The following is a 20,937-nucleotide window of genomic DNA, read 5'->3' on the forward strand; positions in this document are numbered from 1 at the left end:
GTAAGTTACAACATCCTCTTTGCCATTTTCAACTGTGGCTGCCCTTTAAGAATAGATTAAGTTGAGTTGATAATAGTCATACTCAGGTCTTTCCTACAGTGGCATAAGGGCAGGTTATATGTATGCACAAGTGGTTTATTTAATTTCCCTTCTTTTGCATTTGTCAGTAAAAGCACAGACAACACTTCCAGTCCTTTCTTTAACTCCTGGGATTACATCCTGGGCTGGAATTTTTCTAACAGTGATACAAGAAACTGTGAAGCAATCTGGAAATTCTAGCCCCATCAGCTTCTGGGGAACAGGAGCCTGCAGGGCTGCCTCCAGCCATGTGAAGAGCTCTGCCTCTCCTGCATCCCTGGGATAAGGACCATTCCCAGACAAGATAAGAAAGAGCCTGTGGCTCAGGACTTTTCTGCTAGTTCCTACTTTCATGTGAGGGAAGATTCCTGATGCTCCTCATCTCCCTCTCCCGAGGACAAGGGTTGCAAAAAAGCAGGAGTGGCGTGGACAGGACACAGCTGTAAAGGACCTTCCTGGTCTTACTGTTCAGGCCCTGCTCTCTGGAATAAGAGTGCTACACAAGTGCCCTTCATTAACTTACTACCATTCCCCTTCAGATTACAGTCTTTCCCCCACAGCTGCAGTCCCAACCATCCCTGGCTTTAGGCACCTTTTGATTTCCAACCTAGATCTAACGAGAATGACTTTACACATGCATCTCTTTGTGCCATTTTGCCTGTTCAGCTTCACTAGCTCCTCTCCCTAAGGTGTCCCTTAGGCCTGGAGCATGCTGTCCATTGCCTCTCCTCACAGTAAGACCACCATATTGCCCTTAGCCCCTTCCCCAAGGCCAGGCCGCCATATTGCCCATGGCCCCATCCTCAAGGCCAAGCTGCCATGCACCCCCGGAGACCCTTCCCACAAGGTACCTTACGGCCTCCCACCCTTGTCCGCAACCCCTGACCTGTGCAGACTGCCCAGGCTAGCGGGGTGAGGCCGCTGGCCCTCGCTCAAAGGTGATGAGGCACGGAGAGAGCTAAGGCCGGGCTATGACGCCTGCCCGGGCGGTTTTGGGCGCGGAACTCTGTCGCCGAGGGGTCGTGTTCCCAGCCGGGGCGAGCGGCCGAGCAGCGCCGGGAGCGTCGGGCGCCTTGGAAACGGACGGAAGCTGGGAGGGAGAGGCAGTGGCGGCAGGAGGATGCTGAGCCCCGAGCGGCTCTCGCTGCCGGGGCCTGAGTACCTGGGTGAGGAGCGGGGAGGCGCGGCAGGGCAGCCCCCGAGGGCCCCGTCCCCTGGGTGTGCTGCGGCCCAGCATGGGGAGGGTATGTGGTGGTGCCGGGGGTGCCTGCGGCCTGGCTGCAGGCCCGTGGGGTGCCCCTCAGCTGGGCTGCGGCGGGCCGGGTCGGGCTGACTCCGTGTCTGCGTTCTCGGCTGGGGAGGGGGCAGCACCGGGGGGTACAGGTCGGTGTTACAGAGCGCTGCTTCTCCGGGTGATCCCCTGAGGGCTGCGGGGCCCTCTCGGGTACAGGGTGACCGCCAAGGCAGTGCCGGTGTGAGGGTGGTGAGCTGCGGTCTCCTCCTCTGGCTCATCTGCACAGTGTTAGCAAGCAATGTCCAGCGGCTCTTTGGCAGATTGTGACCTCATTTAACCGATTATCCATCTGCTTTGATGACAGATCTGTGTGAGAAACCTTATTTTAGGCTCATTTCCCAGCATCGGAAAGAGTGCGCTTCTTACGTTGAGAGATGGTTTGAATGTCACCTTTTCCTCAGAAATAAGGCAATATTGATAATGTTTCCCACATAAAATGGAAATCTTCTAGTTTATGAAGCAGCCACTCTTTTACAGCCTGCATCCTTTTAAGTTGTCTCTAACAGTCTGTGTTACTGCTTGATGTTCCAGGAAACTAAGGAACAAAGTGATTCAGTGTTAATATGTCAAATAGAAATAATTAGTATGGAATAAAGTCAATATGACTTCATTTAATTGCTAAAGAAGCGATGAATTACAAGTAGTAAGCATTTGGAATGTGTTCAAGACAGTATTTTTGAAGTGAAAGTCTTCAGCCATTACTTTTTAGGCCCAAGAGGCTATTTGGTAATAACTGTTTCAAAGATATATATATAGTTTACCAAGGTTTTCGTGTACAAGGATAGGTCAGAAATGGCATGGATTGTTTTGTGCTACTTGTTCCACCGTGATTTTGCCATCTCTTATAAGTCAAAATTGGCATAAGACTAGAGAAACATTGCTGGCTTCCAGTAAATGGAAAACTCGTCTTGCAGGGAGGAGGCTAAAAGAGCCTTGTTTGTTTTGCCTAGCAATAGTGTTAATGAGGAGGCATCTGACTTAGTTCAAAGCACATCATAGTGCTAAAGAAAGATGACTTATTAGCAAAGGAGTGATCTAATTTGTCTTAGAGTAGAATCTCTTTATGTTCTTGCTGCTAGGCTTCTGTTAGGGTACTCTGTGCCTACCTACATAACTGCAATGCTAGTTTGTGTTAAAGAAACTCAGGACAGAAATAAGTGTTTAGGAGTCTGTTTGGGGTGACTCTCAGAAGACTCGCTTTGCTGAAGTTCTTATTGCTGATTTCAATTCTGGAGCTGGTTCAGGTATTTGAGAACAGTATCACAGTGTGCCATGTAGATACACCCTTTGGTTTTGTGCTAATCTATCACACTGCATCAGCATTTTCAACCTACACATTAACAGAGAGACTCGTAACTTTTCCAGAGTTGCTCTAGGCTGAAACTTGCAAAATGAGCCAATTTAAGTTTAGGTTCATTTTATTGTTTTTAATGAAATAGGCTCTTTTACTTATGTGAAACTTGTTGGTAAGGATTGAATCTCCCAAAACAACTTAGGAAGCACACTAAAAATTGTTGAAGTGTAAAAATAAGCAGGTTTTCTGTTTCACATTTGAAGTTGAGAACTGAGACTTCTAAGAGATGTGTGAGACTGTTGGGTGCAAGCAGCTTTATTGGCCTGCTTAAAGTAGGCCATTCTGATCTACCATTCCCTTTTCATTTTGTAAAACGTTTTAAATGATTCTAACACTGGAATCAGAAAAAGACACGTGTGAGTATGTCAGATTGAGCCATAACTTGTACAAGAGCCATTTCTATTGATCACTTAATGTGTCCTTCTCTTTAGGTTGCAATATCTGTGGTCCATTAGAGGGGAAAAGGTGTCTGGTACATGATGGTATCCTTATTAGCTCTAAATGTTACCAATAACAATGGTTTTGTCTTAATGAGATTTTGTAGCTGACCAAACCCGTCCAAATGTCCTACTGGATCGTGTATTAGCAGTAGGAAAGTGATTGAAAACCAACCAATCAAACAACCTTCCCACCAAAAAAACAACTCTCCTCCCCTCCAATAAATCTGCCTCTCCACACATTCTTGTAATCATAGAATCATAGCATCAACCAGGTTTGAAAAGACCTTTAAGATCATCAAGTCCAACCATTACCCCAGGACTGCCAAGACCACCACTAAACCGTGTCACTGAGGGAATAAGATGCTTTTATGTTTTCTACATTAACTTGGCATTCTGAAATCACCGTTCTTTGGATTTCTTCTATTGTGTGCCTCCAAGGCTTGTCAATGTAGTTATGTGATGTGGGGTTGTAAGCAACTGTAACGAGTTTCACTGTCTGCAATTTCATTCTGAAGTTGTGCTGCCCAAGGCTGCCACGTAAGGTATTCTCTGAGTCTCCCAGATCAGATGGCACTGTCTTTCCTGACTCGAAGTGTGCAAGCTTCACCTAACCTCTTTTTCCCCTTTTCCTTTTTCAATATCAAAGCCAGGCCAATAAAGAAAATAAGTGACCAAAATAATATTCCATGTTACTTGCCACATTACTGGGGTTTTTTTTCTATTTGAGATGATTCATCCACATCCAACTCTTCAACATCCCAGTTGTGAGTTAAAATAGAAGTGAACAGGGGGAAAATTAAGTATTTCCTTAAGATGAAAAATAATTGCAAAGCTTTGGTACAGCAGAGTTCTTGGAAAATAAAAATCAGGGCAGCACATCTCATGCCACAATGATTGTGAAGCTGTAAGTAGGAGAAAAGAGATGATTGATGCTCAGTGAATAGGAAAGGAGATGAGGTCTGTGGAGCTGGCAGAAAGGCTACAATGAAGATGTTGTAACTAGCAGGACATTTTAAACAGTATTTGCACTGAATAAACAACATTTAGCGTTTGGGGATAGTGATGAAAATGTGCTTCTCATTTGATGGATGAGACTGGAACTGCAGTAGGCAAATGAGGTCTATTTGAGACACTTTTCCATGCCTTCCTCATTATGGTTTAATAACTGGTGATTGCTCAGTTATTTATAGCAGGCAGTGGAGCATTTAGTGTATTGTTCTGCTCATGCAGCTGTCTTGTGAAGCTCCCCCTTGTGTGCCCTCCCCCTCTTCTGGAGAAAAAGCAGTAGATTTTTATGAATTTCTGAACTTTATTGTTCTCTGGATTCTCCTCCCTTCTACTCCTCAACTCCAGGATGTGCTTTCTTTTCTTCCTTTGCCAATATGAGACATGTAAGAACGTAAATGCTCTGTTAGGGAAGTGCCTTATCAGTAAAGCATGGGGCTATTAAGTACCAGAAACATGGTCATGTTTCCTCGTCCCTCTCATAAGAGGTCTCAGGCTTCATGATTAGAAGGAATGTTCGTGGTATTGGTGCTTTTACAAAACTGAGTAGCTCCCAGCAGAGAACTTCAGTTGGGCTTGGTCAGCCTGGAGAAGAGAAGGGTCTGGAAAGATCTTAGAACAGCTTCCACTACCTAAAGGAGGTCCACAAGAAATCTGGAGGTGATCTTTTTACGAGGGCATGTAGTGATAGGACAAAGGGGTATGGCTTTAAACCAATTTAGATTAGATATTAGTAAGAAGTTCTTCCCTGTGAGGGTGCTGAGGCGCTGGCACAGGGTGCCCAGAGAAGCTGTGGCTGCCCCATCCCTGGCAGTGTTCAAGGCCAGGTTGAACACAGGGGCTTGGAGCAATGTGCTGTAGTGGAAGGTGTCCCTGCCCCTGTGGCAGGGGGTTGGAACTGGATGCACTTTAAGCTCCTTTCCAACCCATACCATTCTATGATTTTATGATAAGTTATGTACAGACTTTGCAGATACTGAGGCTTTACTCTTCTTCTGAGCAACTTTAAGAAATACTGAATTGGAGAATCCAAGTGCAATCGTTTTCTTTAACAGCGTAATCGGTGTATAGGTTGCGTTGTTATCCAGACATCTCAGCTGACAGTGTCCTGTTAGTCAGATGCTTTATGAGTATCAGTGAGGCACTCTGGCTGAAATAGTCTGGTCTTACAAAGAGAAGACAAAGACTTTTATTTATGTATTTTTAATTATTCCTTGCTCTGTTGTTTAGATAGGAGAACTATAATGTGAAAGATGAATGACTTCCCCACTGATGTGTAAGAGTTTGCTTGTCAAAATGTCAGTTAAGTTTGAATCTTCTTAGATTCAGTCTTGTACTTTCTCCAGAAGATGGAGGTTTTATCCCTAAACCTGCTGTAGCACTACAAGACTTCTACCTTAACTGCAAAAGTAATAGGTGAAATCCAAGAGAAATCTTGAGAATACAGAGTTCTCATTTGAATATGAAAAAGTGAACATACAAAATACAGTATAGTTATGCTGTGTGTCCACTTGGCAGTGTGTTCCTGAGGATCAGGACATTTCATAGAATCATAAAATGGTTTGGGTTGGAAAGGACCTTAAGATCATCCAGTTCCAACCCCTCTGCCATGGGCAGGGACACCTCACACTAGACAAGGTCACTCCAAACCCCATACAACCTGGCCTTGAACACTGTCAGGGATGGAGCATTTACCACTTCTTTGGACAACCTGTTCCAGTGCCTCACCACCCTCACAGTAAAGAACTTCTTCCTTATATCCAATCTAAACTTTCCCTGTTTAAGTTTAAACCCGTTCTCCCTTGTCCTGTCACTACAGTCCATGATGAAGAGTCCCTCTCCGACATCCTTGTAGCCCCCTTCAAATACTGGAAGGCTGCTCTGAGGTCTCCACGCAGCCTTCTCTTCTCCAGGCTGAACAGCCCCAACTTTCTCAGCTTGTCTTCATACAGGAGGTGCTCCAGTCCCCTGATCATCCTCATGGCCTCCTCTGGACTTGTTCCACCAGTTCCATGTCCTTTTTATGTTGAGGACATATGTCTCACATCATAGTGTTATCTCTGGTATCACAAGGTCTACTTGTACTTCATTACATGTGCTGTATTTCAAAAACAAAATAATTCTGAGGGTTAACAGAACTTACACTTTGAAACTGTGCAAAGCTGGAAGGAACTACAGCTCTGCAGTGCTTTAGCTTTGAGGTCGCTTGTTTTGTTTATATATTTCTCTTGCTCAGGCCATTCCTCAGTGATATCTGAAGAGACAAAATCCCTTATGATATCTGAAAAGATTAAAAAGCATCCTGAAAGACCATTAATGCTGGAAAAACTTCCAGTTTTTACACACTGTCTCCTTACTAATTCCTTCTTGCATCTTTATTGTTTTGGTAATATTTGCATGAAATCAATTTTGTGTTACCATAGAAGTGTCCTTCCAGTGTGGGTCATACAGTAGTGTCCTTAGTTAAGCTCCATTTTAGAATAAATCCTGAAAGGGTGTTTAGTTTTTACTTTATATGCTGTCAGAGATTAAAAAATGCCAGAAATACTCCATATATATTATAGTTTGTTATGCTTTTGAACTTCTGATAGCTGAAATGAATTGATGTAGATTGCATCAAATAGTGTATCTCTCTGGCACTTCAGTTGAGAAGGCAAAGAAGTAATAAAAGCTGGTTGTTTTATCCAGGAATTCCCACTCATGATTTTTTAACATACTCAGTTATGCTGGGAATGAACCAGCCATAAAATCAAAAGCCCTCTTGTGTGCATACAGTACAAATTGTTTTGGTAGACGGCTCTTGTTCCAGAAGAAGTCATCTCTTGGGTAGAGTTGAGCAATAATGTAGCTGGCTGATTTGATAAGTAGAGGACTTACCTCTGCTGTAGGACTCTTCTGCTGCTTTTTTAAACAAGGTATGTGATGTGTGTTTTACTATCTGATACCAATTTATTCCAATCATATTCTTTCTTCAGGTTGTTTGGCACACTTTCTTTTCCTTTTGCAGCATTTGCTGCTATTTTTATTGTATCTTCTGGTCATCCCATGTTTGCTGTTCCTTTCAAGTATTTCAAGCATTATCACTTCTTGGTAAGTGTGCTGGTGTACTGATCTTCAGTTTTTCCCCTCTGCCTTTAGAAAATGCAAACTTATTGAGAAGGGAAACTTCTTATCAATGTAGCATTCGGGAGATATATCTCAGTTGTAAAACTGGGAAACTAATATACAAAACTAATATGGTTAATGGGATTGTGTTGCTAATACATGCTGAAGTAGGTATCACATGCCATGGTACTATTTGTGTCAGTTACTTCTAAAGTCTTAATCCTCTCTGTTCCTGAGCACTGCTGATAATAAAAATATAGTCAATGAGAAAATGAACATGAGCCGGTTTCAGTGTGCGCTCGCAGCCCAGAAAGCCAACCTTATCCTGGGCTGCATTAAGAGGAACGTGACCAGCAGGTCGAAGGAGGTGATCCTGCCCCTCTACTCTGCTCTTGTGAGACCTCACTTGGAGCATTGTGTGCAGTTCTGGTGTCCTCAACATCAAAAGGACATGGAACTGTTGGAACAAGTCCAGAGGAGGCCACGAGGATGATCAGGGACTGGAGCACTCCCGTATGAAGATAGGCTGAGAAAGTTGGGGCTGTTGAGCCTGGAGAAGAGAAGGCTGCGTGGAGACCTCAGAGCAGCCTTCCAGTATCTGAAGGGGGCCTATAAGGATGCTGGGGATGGACTCTTCATCAGGGACTGTAGTGACAGGACAAGGGGTAACGGGTTCAAACTTAAACAGGGAAAGTTTAGATTGGATGTAAGGAAGAAATTCTTTACTGTAAGGGTGGTGAGGCACTGGAATGGGTTGCCCAGGGAAGTTGTGAATGCTCCATCCCTGGCAGTGTTCAAGGCCAGGTTGGACAGAGCCTTGGTTGTCATGGTTTAGTGTGAGGTGTCCCTGGCCATGGCAGGGGGGTTGGAACTGGATGATCTTAAGGTCCTTTCCAACCCTAACCTATGATTCTATGGTATATATGCACTATTATTACTGACAGGTATTCCCTTCCTTCCTCCTGAATTTCTTTCTTTGAGTATTTCAGCGCATATATTGTCTGTCATGCACTGATGTTATTCGCATTACATTTTCCTTTTCCTTCAAGATTTTTCAAGTATCAATGCTTGTTGTAATCAAACCTATGAATCAGCAGATTATTTGCTCTCATAAGAAGATTGAAACATGTCATTCTGTGGCTTATAAAAGGACTATTTTTACTATTTTAAATACACATACAAAATTATTTGGTGCAGTTATGGCTAAATCGAGTTAATTCTGATTGTCTAATCTGTTGTAGTGAAGTCCATAGAGATTGTGGTTTGACTGTAGGTGTAATCCTTGTTTTGCCTTTTCCTTGTAAGCTGGAGATTTATATGACTTAGTCTGGCCATGCCTAAGTTGATCAGCCATTGTTATTCCTTGATTTGGTTCTAAGCCAAAAGTGCATTCATTCCAAAATTTGCTTCAAACGTTGGGCATGTGGATGGTGGTGGTGTGTGAGCATGTGAATGTGGTGGTAATACCATCAGAGGCCATTCTCCTGAGTGCTGCAGTCACAGCTTTGGAGGAGCTGTACTGTCCATGTTGCTGCTCATTGAACAGAGGCTCTAAGTAACATCACTGCTAGTGGTTTAATGATAAGAAGTAAGGTATTCTGTGCAAAGGTATCTGCTTAACATCAGGTCATGGGCTGCCCCAAGACTCCGCTCAGCTTTGGCAGATCCTCCTTGCAAGCTGCCTAGTAGTTCTTAAATCTGACAGCAAAGAGTAGCACTTGTCAAATGAGCATGGCAGGAACACTTACTGGTTGGCATAGTTGCATGGGTTTTCACGGAAGAGTTTAGCAAATATGGGTTGCTTTGGAAAGTGTTGTACAAGTAGGGAGGAGAGCCTTTGTTGCAATAAGCCATAAACAAATAAATGCTGAGGATGATAACATACTGTAATACCTCCTGAGTGGAAGCTGCAGTATACTGGAATTAGGAAGAAAATAGAGACAGCAAGCTGTAATAGCACAATATTTGGACTTTACATTCTGTTTTGGACTTGCTGCCTTATTATTGCAAAGTAAGCCTTAAAAATACGAACAGCATGTGTCCCATTGCACCAGGATCTCCCTGAATTTTCAAAACCTATTAAACCATCAGAATCAGCTGCTTTATTTTGCACAGGACCCCACATATTTTTAACTCTGCTTGCGTAAATAGTTAATATTCCAGTGTTTGTTATGGAAAGCCCATTTGTGTAAATTATGGAGCTCCTATTTTTGCTATAACCAGACTCCTGGCACTTTATTTTGCCTCTCTGGCCTGCTAGAACCTGCCTGCAAATTAGACTTGATTCCATGGCTTTTCTGTATAGGATAGAGTTGGTTGGGTTATACAACATACTACTTGTACCATCCCATGGAACTGGGCAGCCAGTGAACAGAAAGCCAGAGCTGGAGTTTGGTTTGGCAGCATGAACTGTGCTACCTGGAAAACAGCAGTTAAAGAGCTGAAGAGAGACACTTCTCAAAGAGATTGTAAGTGCTATTTCCTTCAGCTTCTCTGCTCACCAATTTCTCTCTCCCTCACCCCTACCTACCTTCTTGGAAATAGGGAGAGTGGTTCTTTGCCAGCATCCTTAGGCCACGCAACAAAAAGCTTAACAGAAACACTCTTTTACCAGTGACTGTATTCAACAGTGACCATATATATCTGTGTCCATTTTGAAGTGTGACAGAAACATCTGAACTTCTATGTTGAAAGTTAATTCGTTCTCCAGGAGCATACTCAAAGGTGTTTGTTACAGAGGTCAGCCACATCATGCTGTATAGCACTGTGGGACCGTGCCTGTCTATTCCCATAGGCTTTTAGGAGAGTGCTTAATGACTGTAAAGAAGGGGCTATGCTATGAAAGGAGTCTATACTTCCCCACAAGGGTTTGAGAATGGTTTTGCAGGCTGAGAGGAGTGGAAGCCTGTCTTCTAGTACCATTCTTGGCTTGATCTGGTACCACTGACAGCTCAACAGGGGCCTGGTGAGACAGTTTCTGAGGGCATGAGGGGCTGCAGGATGAAGAGGGGGAAAGGATGGGCTGAAATCAAGTTCCCCAGTTGCTGTTATCTGGAGCCTGAGCTTGAGCTGCGCGGCTCATTCCTCCCTCAGGGGACACAGGTGCGCAGAGCTATTTTTCTTTAATCGCTCACATAAATTAAATTTATTCCTTTGCATTAAAATAATTAAATAAAGCTACGCCCTGCATCTTTTAGTGCCAGATAATATCTTTGAACCTTTGGCTCACCATTTTGCTATCAGCTGCAAGGTATTTTCCAGGGTGTGCTTAACCAATTTTACCATTGTCCTAAAATGTGTTCTAGGCAGAGAAATCCCCTGATAGCAATCAATATTCATACATACTTTTAATCACTGTATCCACTGGGAATAATCATTTCCAGGTCTCTCTTGAAGTCCACCTGCCCCACACTAAGATGAAAGGGACTTCCATGCTGTGAATGAAGTGACACAGGCTTGATGCTTACCAGGATATTAAGCACAAATTAAACTGGTTTGAAGAATATTGATGTGGGTCTGAGGTTGGCCAGTTGCTGGTGAGGGGATGATGCTGCCAAGTCTGGAACAGATTGGCAAGGAGCAAGATCAGCCCTTGCTTTTCCTATACCCCCTAAGGGTTTTCTCCTGCTCTTTTTAGGACACGACACTACTTGCAGAGGTGCAGTAGCATACGTGTTTAGGATGGAGGTGTGTGCTTTGGGAACAGGGTTTGTGTGCTTTCCAGGTTAGGAATGATTTTCCTGGGTTCGTTGTGACTTGTCTTCTGATTGTTGAACTTGTAGAGTTGGAAGCTGTTCTGCTTGGTAGCTGGCGCGTCACCCCAGACTCAGCTCTTTGTTGCTTCAACTTGGTTTCTAGCCAAAAACATCAAAGGGGCTGAATGGCAAAACTCTGCTGCTTCCTCCCTGGCAAGTGCTTGATTTGTAGAGAGTTTGCCTCCTGTAGAAGCAGCAAAATTGTTTGTGTTGTACCAAACTATCTTTACTCAGGAGTCTTACAAGTGAGTGGCATTCTGTGGTTGGGTACTGGCAGATCCACCGCTTCTGAAATTTCCTGATGTTTGGTTTATGCAGTTATTTGAGACTGTTGGGCAATATAAATCTCTCTTGACATTAAGACATGTTCCCCACCTGCCATTCCAAGAACATTCACTGGTGCTTGTATGAAACCAGTTGTGCTTATATTTTCACCTTTAGGAAAAAGAAACTTTGCAAAACAACCTTAGAGCTACTTGGCTTTAGTAAGGAGGGAAGGGCAGGGAACACCCACAGGTCTGCAACAGCCCCATCGATACGGCATTGGCAATCTGTATAGGAAAGATGGCAGTGACTCAGAACAGAGATCAAGAACTCCTCTTGAGTAAGCATTTTCCAGTGAGGCAACCTCACAACTCCTTCTGCTTTTCCTTCTCTTCCAGAATCTCAGGGGATTTTAAAAGAGGGTCAGCATTGTTAATGCCTAACTCTGTGTGGCCAGGAAAGAAAGCAGGATTTAGGTCAGGAATTTGACTATCAGTATCTAGGAGAATGAGACCTCTGCTCTAATTGAGGGAATAAATGCTTGTTGGCTTGCTGTGTAAGGCACACAACTAGGCTGGTCTGGCTCTGGGTTTTGCAGGCTCCTTATATTCTAACTTCTGTCTCTTATTGTCTTTTATTTGCAGCTCAAAGACATGTCCTCACGTACATGGAGGATGCAGTGAGCCAGCTGCTGGAGAACAGAGAAGATATTAGCCAGTATGGCATTGCCAGGTTCTTCACTGAATAGTAAGTACATCAGGACGCTGCCAATAGGTCCAGCCTGAGGGGACTTTTGGAAACAGTCAGGGTACATGGAGAATGGAGCTGGACACTTGCTGATTATGTTGTGAATGGTGGATTTCACTGGGTTAGCCAAGGGCTCTCTGGGCATGTTTCGGAAACAGTTCATACAGTTCAGTACCTCTTCTGTTACAAACATTCATGTGAAGCAGTCACTTTAGGCAACAGAGCTTTTAAAAGCATATAAACTGCCTAAATTCTGCTTGCCATAATCAGGGCTGTTAGTATCAAAAGCAGAGACTGCTTCTGGTTTCAGCAGCACTCATTCTTCCTTTTTCTGAGTATGAATTTGAACTGTTTTGTCTCCTTGTGTGTTTTTTGTCCTGTTGAACAAGATGGTGAAAGACTCTTAGGAAAAAGCTACGTGCTGGTCTTCCGTATTGTTGATGTTGACATAGCCAATTGCTGTATGTTTTGCCAACTTGATGATGTCTTGCACAATGTCTAAAACTCTTCCAGACAGCTTCATTAAAAGTCTGTTGGTAATGCGTGTGCTTGCAGTGGTTGTATGCTTCTGTCTTTTGATGCCTGTTTGCAAATCTTTCCTTGTTTGCTTCCTTTCCTGCTATCTTTTTCTGAGGCAAATCAACATGCAGAGTATTTCACAATAGTCTTTATACTACAGAGTAGTAGATAGTAGTACTACTGCTGTAGTACAGCGGTACCACAAAGGATTTCAAAGCATAGGAGTAGCTTTCTTTCTCAGTTGACCACAGTTTTAAGAGTTTTTTGTGGATTCTGTTTACTTTTTTCTTACATCAGTGTCCTTCTAATCTCCAGATGGGGCCTAACTTGCTACCGTGACTGATTGGACAACTTGCATTATATTTTTTGCCCTGTGCACATTCGCAACTTAAACAACTGAGGTTCTCACTGGTGAATGAGTAACTAAGATAAATGCTGCAGCGAGTCTGAGGGGAAATGCTTAAAGCTATTTTACTCTTCTTCTGAGTTAGGGTAACAAGCAGGTCAAGGAGTAGTGTGGTTTGACCATCTTGGCAGAAACGGTAAGATACAGGCCATGTTGCTACACGAAGAGATCTTTTGGGTAGATGGCGTAACAAGAGGATTTTTTGGTAGTGTGTTATCTCTTTTTCTCTCAATAAGGTACTTCCAATTTGCACTTGGTGTGAGTCATCTATGTGGCAAAATCTGGAAGGCTCATGCGAAACAGTGTAAAGGCAATTTTACTACAAGAATCAAACAGCTAGTCAATGCAGTTTAGTTTTACTGTTAATTTTTCTCTATAGTTTAGTAACTAGAATGAATACTGACTTTGAAAGACCTCAGAAATACTTCATATTCCATGGATTTTATAAGGAGATTGCTATTTTTTGTTGTTTATAAAATAGCTTAAGCTACCAAAATGCATTTCCTCTTTGTAGATTACCAAAGTTAAAATAATGCATAGTATCAGGAGTTAAACTCTTACTATAAAACAGTTCTGAGCAAGTTGCAGTGGTCACTGTTAAGTGATGGTCGCAGATAGTTAATGACTGATGGTAGGTATTTGGGACAAATGAAGGTATAACCTGTGCATTTGATGTGATTGGGAATCATGATACTCCATCTGGTATAGGTGAGTTTCCACAGAAAATAATACTGACATTAGTCAGCTGAGGAAATAGTCAGTAAACAAGAGCTTAAGAAAGATAAAGAGCATGACTACAGTGACCTCCACCCACCAACAGGATTTCTTTGCCAGAGTTAAAAGCAAGGTAGCTCTGAAATACCCTGTTGAAATCATCATTCAGGCATCTCTCCAGATCAGGTTTGATTTGCACCTGCTTTCAAGCTGACACCTCAGGGCCTTTTCTAAACTTCTGACCGTATCAGACAGTGAGCAAGAGGTCTTCCACACTTCTGAACCTGCTCACATTGCTTCTCTGTAGTATTTCTGCACAATGTCATGATAACCGTTTTCACTTCCTATTCCTCTTCCACCTTTGAAAAATAAATAGTAATTTAAGATCATTATAATTAAGGTCCTTTCCAACCCTAACTATTCTATGATTCTATAATGAGCAAAGCTGTCACCACAGAGCACAACCCTCTGATCCACTTAGGTGCTGCAGATCATGTTTTTCCCGTTTATTTATTTTTGAAGTAAGATGTGAATTTCTAAAATGGCTTTTTGCTCACTCCGAGTGTTCTGTGAAGGTGATTTGAAAGACAGGAAAAAGTTGCATGTTTGTTTTTTCTGTAATATAGAACTAGTCACTGTCTTCCCCTTCCCCCTTTTCTTTTTCTTTTTTTATAGTATGTCTGGAGTTCAGCAGATCAAATGTGTCCCTGTACCTGCACAAACAGGCTTAGTCATTTTGAGAGCTGTGAAGCTCTTAAAGACAGGCTGAGAAAGTCGGGGCTGCTCAGCCTGGAGAAGAGAAGGCTGCGTGGAGACCTCAGAGCAGCCTTCAAGTATCTGAAGGGGGCCTATAAGGATGCTGGGGAGGGACTATTCATTAGGGACTGTAGGGATAGGACAAGGGGTGATGGGTTTAAACTTGAACAGGGGAAGTTCAGGTTAGATGTAAGGAAGAAGCTCTTTACCGTGAGGATGCTGAAGCACTGGCACAGGTTTCCCAAAGAAGTGGTAAATGCTCCACCCCTGGCAGTGTTCAAGGGCAGGTTGGACAAAGCCCTGCGCGACATGGTCTTGTGTGGGGTGTCCCTGCCCATGGCAGGGGGGCTGGAACTGCTTGATCTTAAGGTCCTTTCCAACCCAAACCATTCTATAGTTCTATGAAAGAATTCCACATTTCAAATCTTGAAGCGGAGAATAAATTATCCAATTAGGGCAACAAGGGTGTACGTAGACTCAGAATAGAAAGTTTCCTACTATGAAAGTGTCGTATATTCTGGCTGCCAGGGCTCCTCACTGCCCAATTCTGTTCATCCACAGAACTGTCAACATTTGTCCAGGCTGTGCTTTGAAGGCTGCACTGCTCTGCCAAGCAAATAAGCTTGATCATGATTTTTATCTTTAGTCTCAGTATCCTTGAGAGATTGCAGAAGGTTTGTGTGCGCTCCCCCAATGTTTCCCTTATTCCAGGTTATTCTAAGTGAGAGGATTGACTTGTGCAGATTTTTAAAGTATGCTGCAAATGTTTGTGATGAAGTGACGTGGTATTAGGTTGTCCAGTAACTTTTCAGAAATAATGAAGTTAGTGTGCCAAGGACAGGTATTGGATGTTCTCCAAACTCTTCTCAGAGGGCACACTTCTCAAGAGTGGATTCCCTTGCTGGATTCACCACTGAAGAGCAACCATGGCCTTTCCATCATGCATTGCAATGCCCCACCTCACCATGAGTCACTTCAAATCCTTGTGCCAGTTACAACGACTGTTTTTATGGGCAATTCAGAACGTTTTATTGGGGTTTAGCTTAACCTGAGTGAAATTTCAGAGCTGAAAAGTGTGGTCACGTAGCTCTGTATGGATCAAGCAGTAAGTGTTTTGCAGGCAATGAATGCTTTTAGTTGTTCCTAGGAAATGAAATTGGGTTTGTATTCCACCACTATCCACAGCCTAGCACTGAGATTGCTGATTGCAGGGGCCTGACCTTCATCTCTTCAGTTCTTCTTCCAGAATATTTTCAGTTTTCAAGGGTATTGGTTTTTCTCCCACTTAATTCTATTGTTCATTTGTCCCAGTCATGTGGACATCTGCTTTCAATCCTGGGAGTACCTTGAGACTCCCCTCATCTGACTGACTCCTGACTCTTACTGGAATAGGGATCAATCACCCTTCTCCAGTTAACCCACATCTTTTAGCTAAACTAGTAAAATTATTCCTCTCTTAGGACTAGTCTAACTTTATAGCTATGTTAAAATGCTACTGGTATTTGTTCATTACAAACCCAAGAAATCTCTGCTCTGCTTTTGAATCTCCATGAAATGCAGACTCTTGAAAGCCCTCTGTGTAATTACGCACTAATGCTGCTTTACTTCTTCCAGCCTAACTTCTTTGCCAACATATCTTAAAGGAACATGTTCCTCCTATACATTATTTATCATCCTGTTTTCTTGATCTTTCCTGTACTGAAATAAAACAGGGCCCCTGTGCTAATGCATTTGATCACACAGAGGGAATGTGCAGAGCATCCCGCTTTATACTTTCTGGGATCTTAAAGGGAGCCTGTGTGTGGGTTTTCTAGGGGGCTTTGTTTAGTTGGTGGTTGTTGTTGTTGTTTTGGTTTTGCTGTCTGTTCCAGGTTGGACAGAGCCTTGGGTGCCATGGTTTAGTGGGAGGTGTCCCTGCCCATGGCAAGGGGGTTGGAACTGGATGATCTTAAGGTCCTTTTCAGCCCTAACTATTCTATGATTCTATGAAAAAGCAGCAAAAAGAATTCTTGACCAAGACACTTTCTACCAGTAATTTTTGCTTCACTTCTGGGCTAACCCTTTGCCTGAAGCTTTCTCTTCCAGCCTGCAGGTAGATACAATACTTTGTTTAAGCCTCTTTGGAAAGCTCAGAAGTATTAATCAGTGATAGCTTACCTCAGGCAGGAAACTCGTCTTCCCATCACTTTTATAGCTTGTTTGATAACCAAACGCAAGCGAATGGAAGACACAGGAAAAGGCTGTTCTGTGTCTCTGAAAACACTTCTTGTCTTTTGTTTCTGGTGAAATGTCTCCCTGACCACCTGCCAGCTGGAACATGACTGGGAAAGATGTCTTGCTTTTAGCTTGCAGATGCAGCACTACCTCCACTGGGCTCTGCAAACTGATGTCTGAGATTCCTTTTTCGTGTAAAAGATGTTTCTGTTGGCTCAAAGTGCCCCTGCCTGGATCTTGTGTGACAGTTTGATAATGCTTATCTGAGAAGGTGTCTGTGATGGGTGTATTTGTGGGGGCTGGGGGTCAGATGCTGCTTTTAGATCTGTTGTGAGCCTGAAAATACCAGCTCTGCACTGTGTAGAGCCTTGTTCTACACAAAGAAACAATTGCTTTGTTCACAGTAACAGGACTGCTAGTGCTATAGAGTTTGATCCTTGGATAGGAAGATGTTATCATGGTGGGAAGTATCAACTTCTAGCAATGAAAGTACCTCATTTTCTTTTGCTGTCTGGATTGGCTGGAACAATTTGTTCAATTCATTCCTTAGGGACAAATATGATACTGCTTTCTTGGCTTTCTGTGGCAATAGCAGTGACACAGGCTTTGGTAGCAGAAAAACTTTTGGCTTATTCAGTCCTGTACTGCTATAGAACATCACCTGAATAAATCTGTAGGTTAAACAATATTGTCCTCTTTAAAATAGTCTCAGTACCCTTGGGGGAGGAGGGAATGCAGGGGGGAAGGGCCAGGAATAGGACAGATGGGATGCCCATGAGAATTAGGCCATTCACTGAAGACAGCCTTAATTGGCAACTGGAAATAAGCTGAATTATCTGCTTGGAAAGAGGAGAGATTCTTAGAGCTACCTTAGAGCCATCAATTTGGTTTTCATCTCAGTGTATGTAGGCCTTATCATTGTCATCATCTTGCTGTCATCTGCTCTGCATCTTTCCCCTTTTCACAGTAACTTGTTCTATCTTGTTTGCAAGGTTAGGGTGAGCTTTTCAAGACAGAATTGACATTGTACTGCATGTACTTTACAGCATCTAGCATTGTAGAATGTTGTCTCCTTGCTTTGCACAATTGTAGTATAAACAGCAGAAACAGTAGTGAGAAGGTCCTTAGGGCTTTGTCAGGTTGTGCCAGATTCCCCTTCTGAGAGATGGAGCCATTCATTAGCATTTCTCAATCAAACTCTTTGTGGCAGGAGTGTTGGTTATTGAGGTTTTTAGTCTTAGGTCTGCATGTTTTGAGCAAATCTGTGTTGTTACCTCCCAGAGGCTACTTTCAGGTTCTTACATAAATTGTTGGTATTCTCTCAGATATAATCTTATGAGCAATTGCAAAAGTAATATTTCATGTGTTCCTCAAATACTCTTAGGATTCCTACATGTCTTCTGCTCTGGAGAGGAAAAGACAAAGTTATCCCACTCAATGCAAGCCTGAGCTGTGGTGTTGGTATGAAGCTGCTGCTGTCAGTGACCTAGCTGTGAACAACCCTTTGGGCTGAAAATCTCAGCTGGGATAACGTGCTTGATGATTCCTGACAGGCTCTTGCTCGGGATTCCTTGATCCCTAGGGCACTGCATAAGAGTGCTGTCAGCCTCTCATTGCTCTTCAGTTCTCAGCGGAGAGAGAATGAATATATGCACTCAGACACAGCACTCGTGCCAGAAGCTCTGAGGAGTAGATTTTGCAGCTGATGTGAATAAGTTGCTTTAAGAAAGACATTTTCAAAGTCTCTCTCCACAGAGTACATGGATTTGCAGGACTGAATTTGTTGATAAACCTGTCTGGAAACCTGTAATAGTTGTGTATTTCTCCACTTAGGTTTTGTGTCCATTAGCAACTCTCTTTCTTAAAGTCCATTTATTGCCTACCAGTCTTACGTCTACAGAGAAGAGTTGTAAGAACGGCAAAGTCTTTTCCTCTAATCTAAGTTTCTCCAACCCATATTAGAAATGTGATTTCAATACCCCCTGTCTACTGTGCATGGGGTAGACATCTTGCGTGAGTGCTATAGAAGATTTGGGAGTTGTGGATTACTCAGTTTATTTGTGATTCAAATGATGTGAATTTTGTCCAGAACTTGTAGTTCTGCCACCTGAAGTGTGATGTTTTTATCACAGAACTGCTTGACAGCAGAAACAGTGTTGGTATCTTCATCTGACAGCCAGGATCTATGAATTCCTGATTTTCCCAGAGTTGTTTCTTTGCAACAAACATTGCAACAAGTCCAAGCCTGACAAATATGCTGATTGGGATGACTGCTGTTGAGTAAACAGCTGGGAAAAATGCGTATGTTAATAGGAATAACACACTGATTCCCACTGTAGTTTGTGCATGTTGCCAGTATATTGGAAAATGCAGTGTTTTCTTCCCACATACTTGAGAATCTTACAGGTGAGCTTGGACGAGTCCAAATCCTCACAAGAAAATATAGGGAGGATAAAAAGATCAAGAAGCTTTCTGGGTAAGCAGAACAATCTTGTAAGGCTTGTAGCTGAAGGAGTAACATAGAATTGAATATGAATATTGATGCTGCATGTGATAATATGCTCCACTCAGGAAACTTGTAATACTGTTTTGGTGTCAGAAACATCAAGAGAACTTGCCATAACATATGGCTGTTAGCACTTGATATCAGCATCTTGTCAGCACAGGGTAGTTATCTGTAGATAGCCCTTCACTTACTCATACACTGAGTTGAGCTGCAGTATGCAGCTTGATATATGAAGAAAAGCAATCACAACTTTTATATGCAGTGTGGTCAGGTTATGATGCTTCTAGTATGTATTCACTGGTGTAGTGGTGCAGTCTTTGCCCATTTCTTTCCTACACCTTTACATCATGGAAATTCCGTATTTATTGGTGGTCTATCAGAATAGTTGCATCAGAAATGGACTGACTATGTTACGGAGACCTTATGTAGTTGAGTACATTTGCATTCATTCTCACAGCCTTGAATATTGAAAAGCAACACATTTGCTGTGAAGTTGAGCTGCCTTAAAAGATGATTAAAGCCAATTGCATGTTGGCAGTGTTGATAGCTAATAAAACTGAAAAACAGATGTTTAAAGTTTTCCCAAAGCCAAAGTCCAAGAACCTGGCAAATGGTATAAGCATTAGGATTATATATAACTGAGATAACTGTGTTTGTGCTTTTTTCTCTGGGCTAAAGTTGAATGTACTATCTTCTGCCTAGTTTTAGATCGTAACTTTAGCATAAATCTGTTTCCAGTATTTTTATTGCTTTTCATCATAGTTGATAATATTACTAGTACATATTTGGAGATGGAGATTTGGACAGAGAAGAGATTCAGAGCAGCCCTGTGGAGAAGGACTTGGGGGTGTTGGTCGATGAGAAAATGAACATGAGCCGGCTTCAGTGTGCGCTCACAGCCCAGAAAGCAACCGTATCCTGGGCTGCATCAAGAGGAGCGTGACCAGCAGGTGAAAGGAGGTGATCCTGCCCCTCTACTCTGCTCTTGTGAGACCTGACTTGGAGCATTGTGTGCAGTTCTGGTGTCCTCAACATCAGAAGGACATGGAACTGTTGGAACAAGTCCAGAGGAGGCCACGAGGATGATCAGGGACTGAAGCACCTCCTGTATGAAGATAGGCTGAGAAAGTTGGGGCTGTTCAGCCTGGAGAAGAGAAGGCTGCGTGGAGACCTCAGAGCAGCCTTCCAGTATCTGAACGGGGCCTATAAGGATGCTGGGGATGGACTCTTCATTAGGGACTGTAGTGACAGGACAAGGGGTAACGGGTTCAAACTTACACAGGGGAAGTTTAGATTGGATGTAAGGAAGAAATTCTTTACTGTGAGGGTGGTGAGGCACTGGAATGGGTTGCCCAGGGAAGTTGTGAATGCTCCATCCTTGGCGGTATTCAAGGCCAGGTTGGACAGAGCCTTGGTTGTCATGGTTTAGCGTGAGGTGTCCCTGCCCATGGCAGGGGGTTGGAACTGGATGATCTTAAGGTCCTTTCCAACCCTAAATATTCTATGATTCTGTGTAGACATGGTCCCACGTGGGAGTTAAAATCAGTCTTTTGTGACACTTCAAATGTTAAAATTTATTCTTGAAACAAGTTTGGATAATTTAGTGAGAGTGGGAAAAGGAAAAAATCTGAGGAATTGATGAATATTGATCTCTCTGATCTCAGAAGGTAACAGAGAAGTAATGTTTCTTGGTTATGGACATTTGTGATACAGTTTTTCTACTCCCCAGTCCATCCCACTCTCTGCATTTGGCACTACAACAAAACAGATATGCAAGTCA

General features: G+C 42.9%; 1 protein-coding gene across 1 annotated transcript in view; it reads left to right on the forward strand.

Annotated features, from left to right (window-relative positions):
* Positions 1–1,198: 1,198 nt before the first annotated feature.
* Positions 1,199–20,937, forward strand: part of CSTPP1 (centriolar satellite-associated tubulin polyglutamylase complex regulator 1) — a gene marked incomplete at its 5' end in the record, with an annotated part of 88,988 nt that continues 69,249 nt past the window's right edge. The window contains 2 exons of the mRNA XM_080617143.1: positions 1,199–1,244; positions 11,940–12,042. Of these exons, the coding sequence (XP_080473269.1) occupies positions 1,199–1,244; positions 11,940–12,042 (149 nt within the window). The remainder of the gene's footprint in view (positions 1,245–11,939; positions 12,043–20,937) is intronic.

The sequence above is a fragment of the Psittacula echo genome, assembly GCF_963264785.1.
Source record: "Psittacula echo genome assembly, chromosome: 5".
Classification (NCBI taxonomy): domain Eukaryota; kingdom Metazoa; phylum Chordata; class Aves; order Psittaciformes; family Psittacidae; genus Psittacula; species Psittacula echo.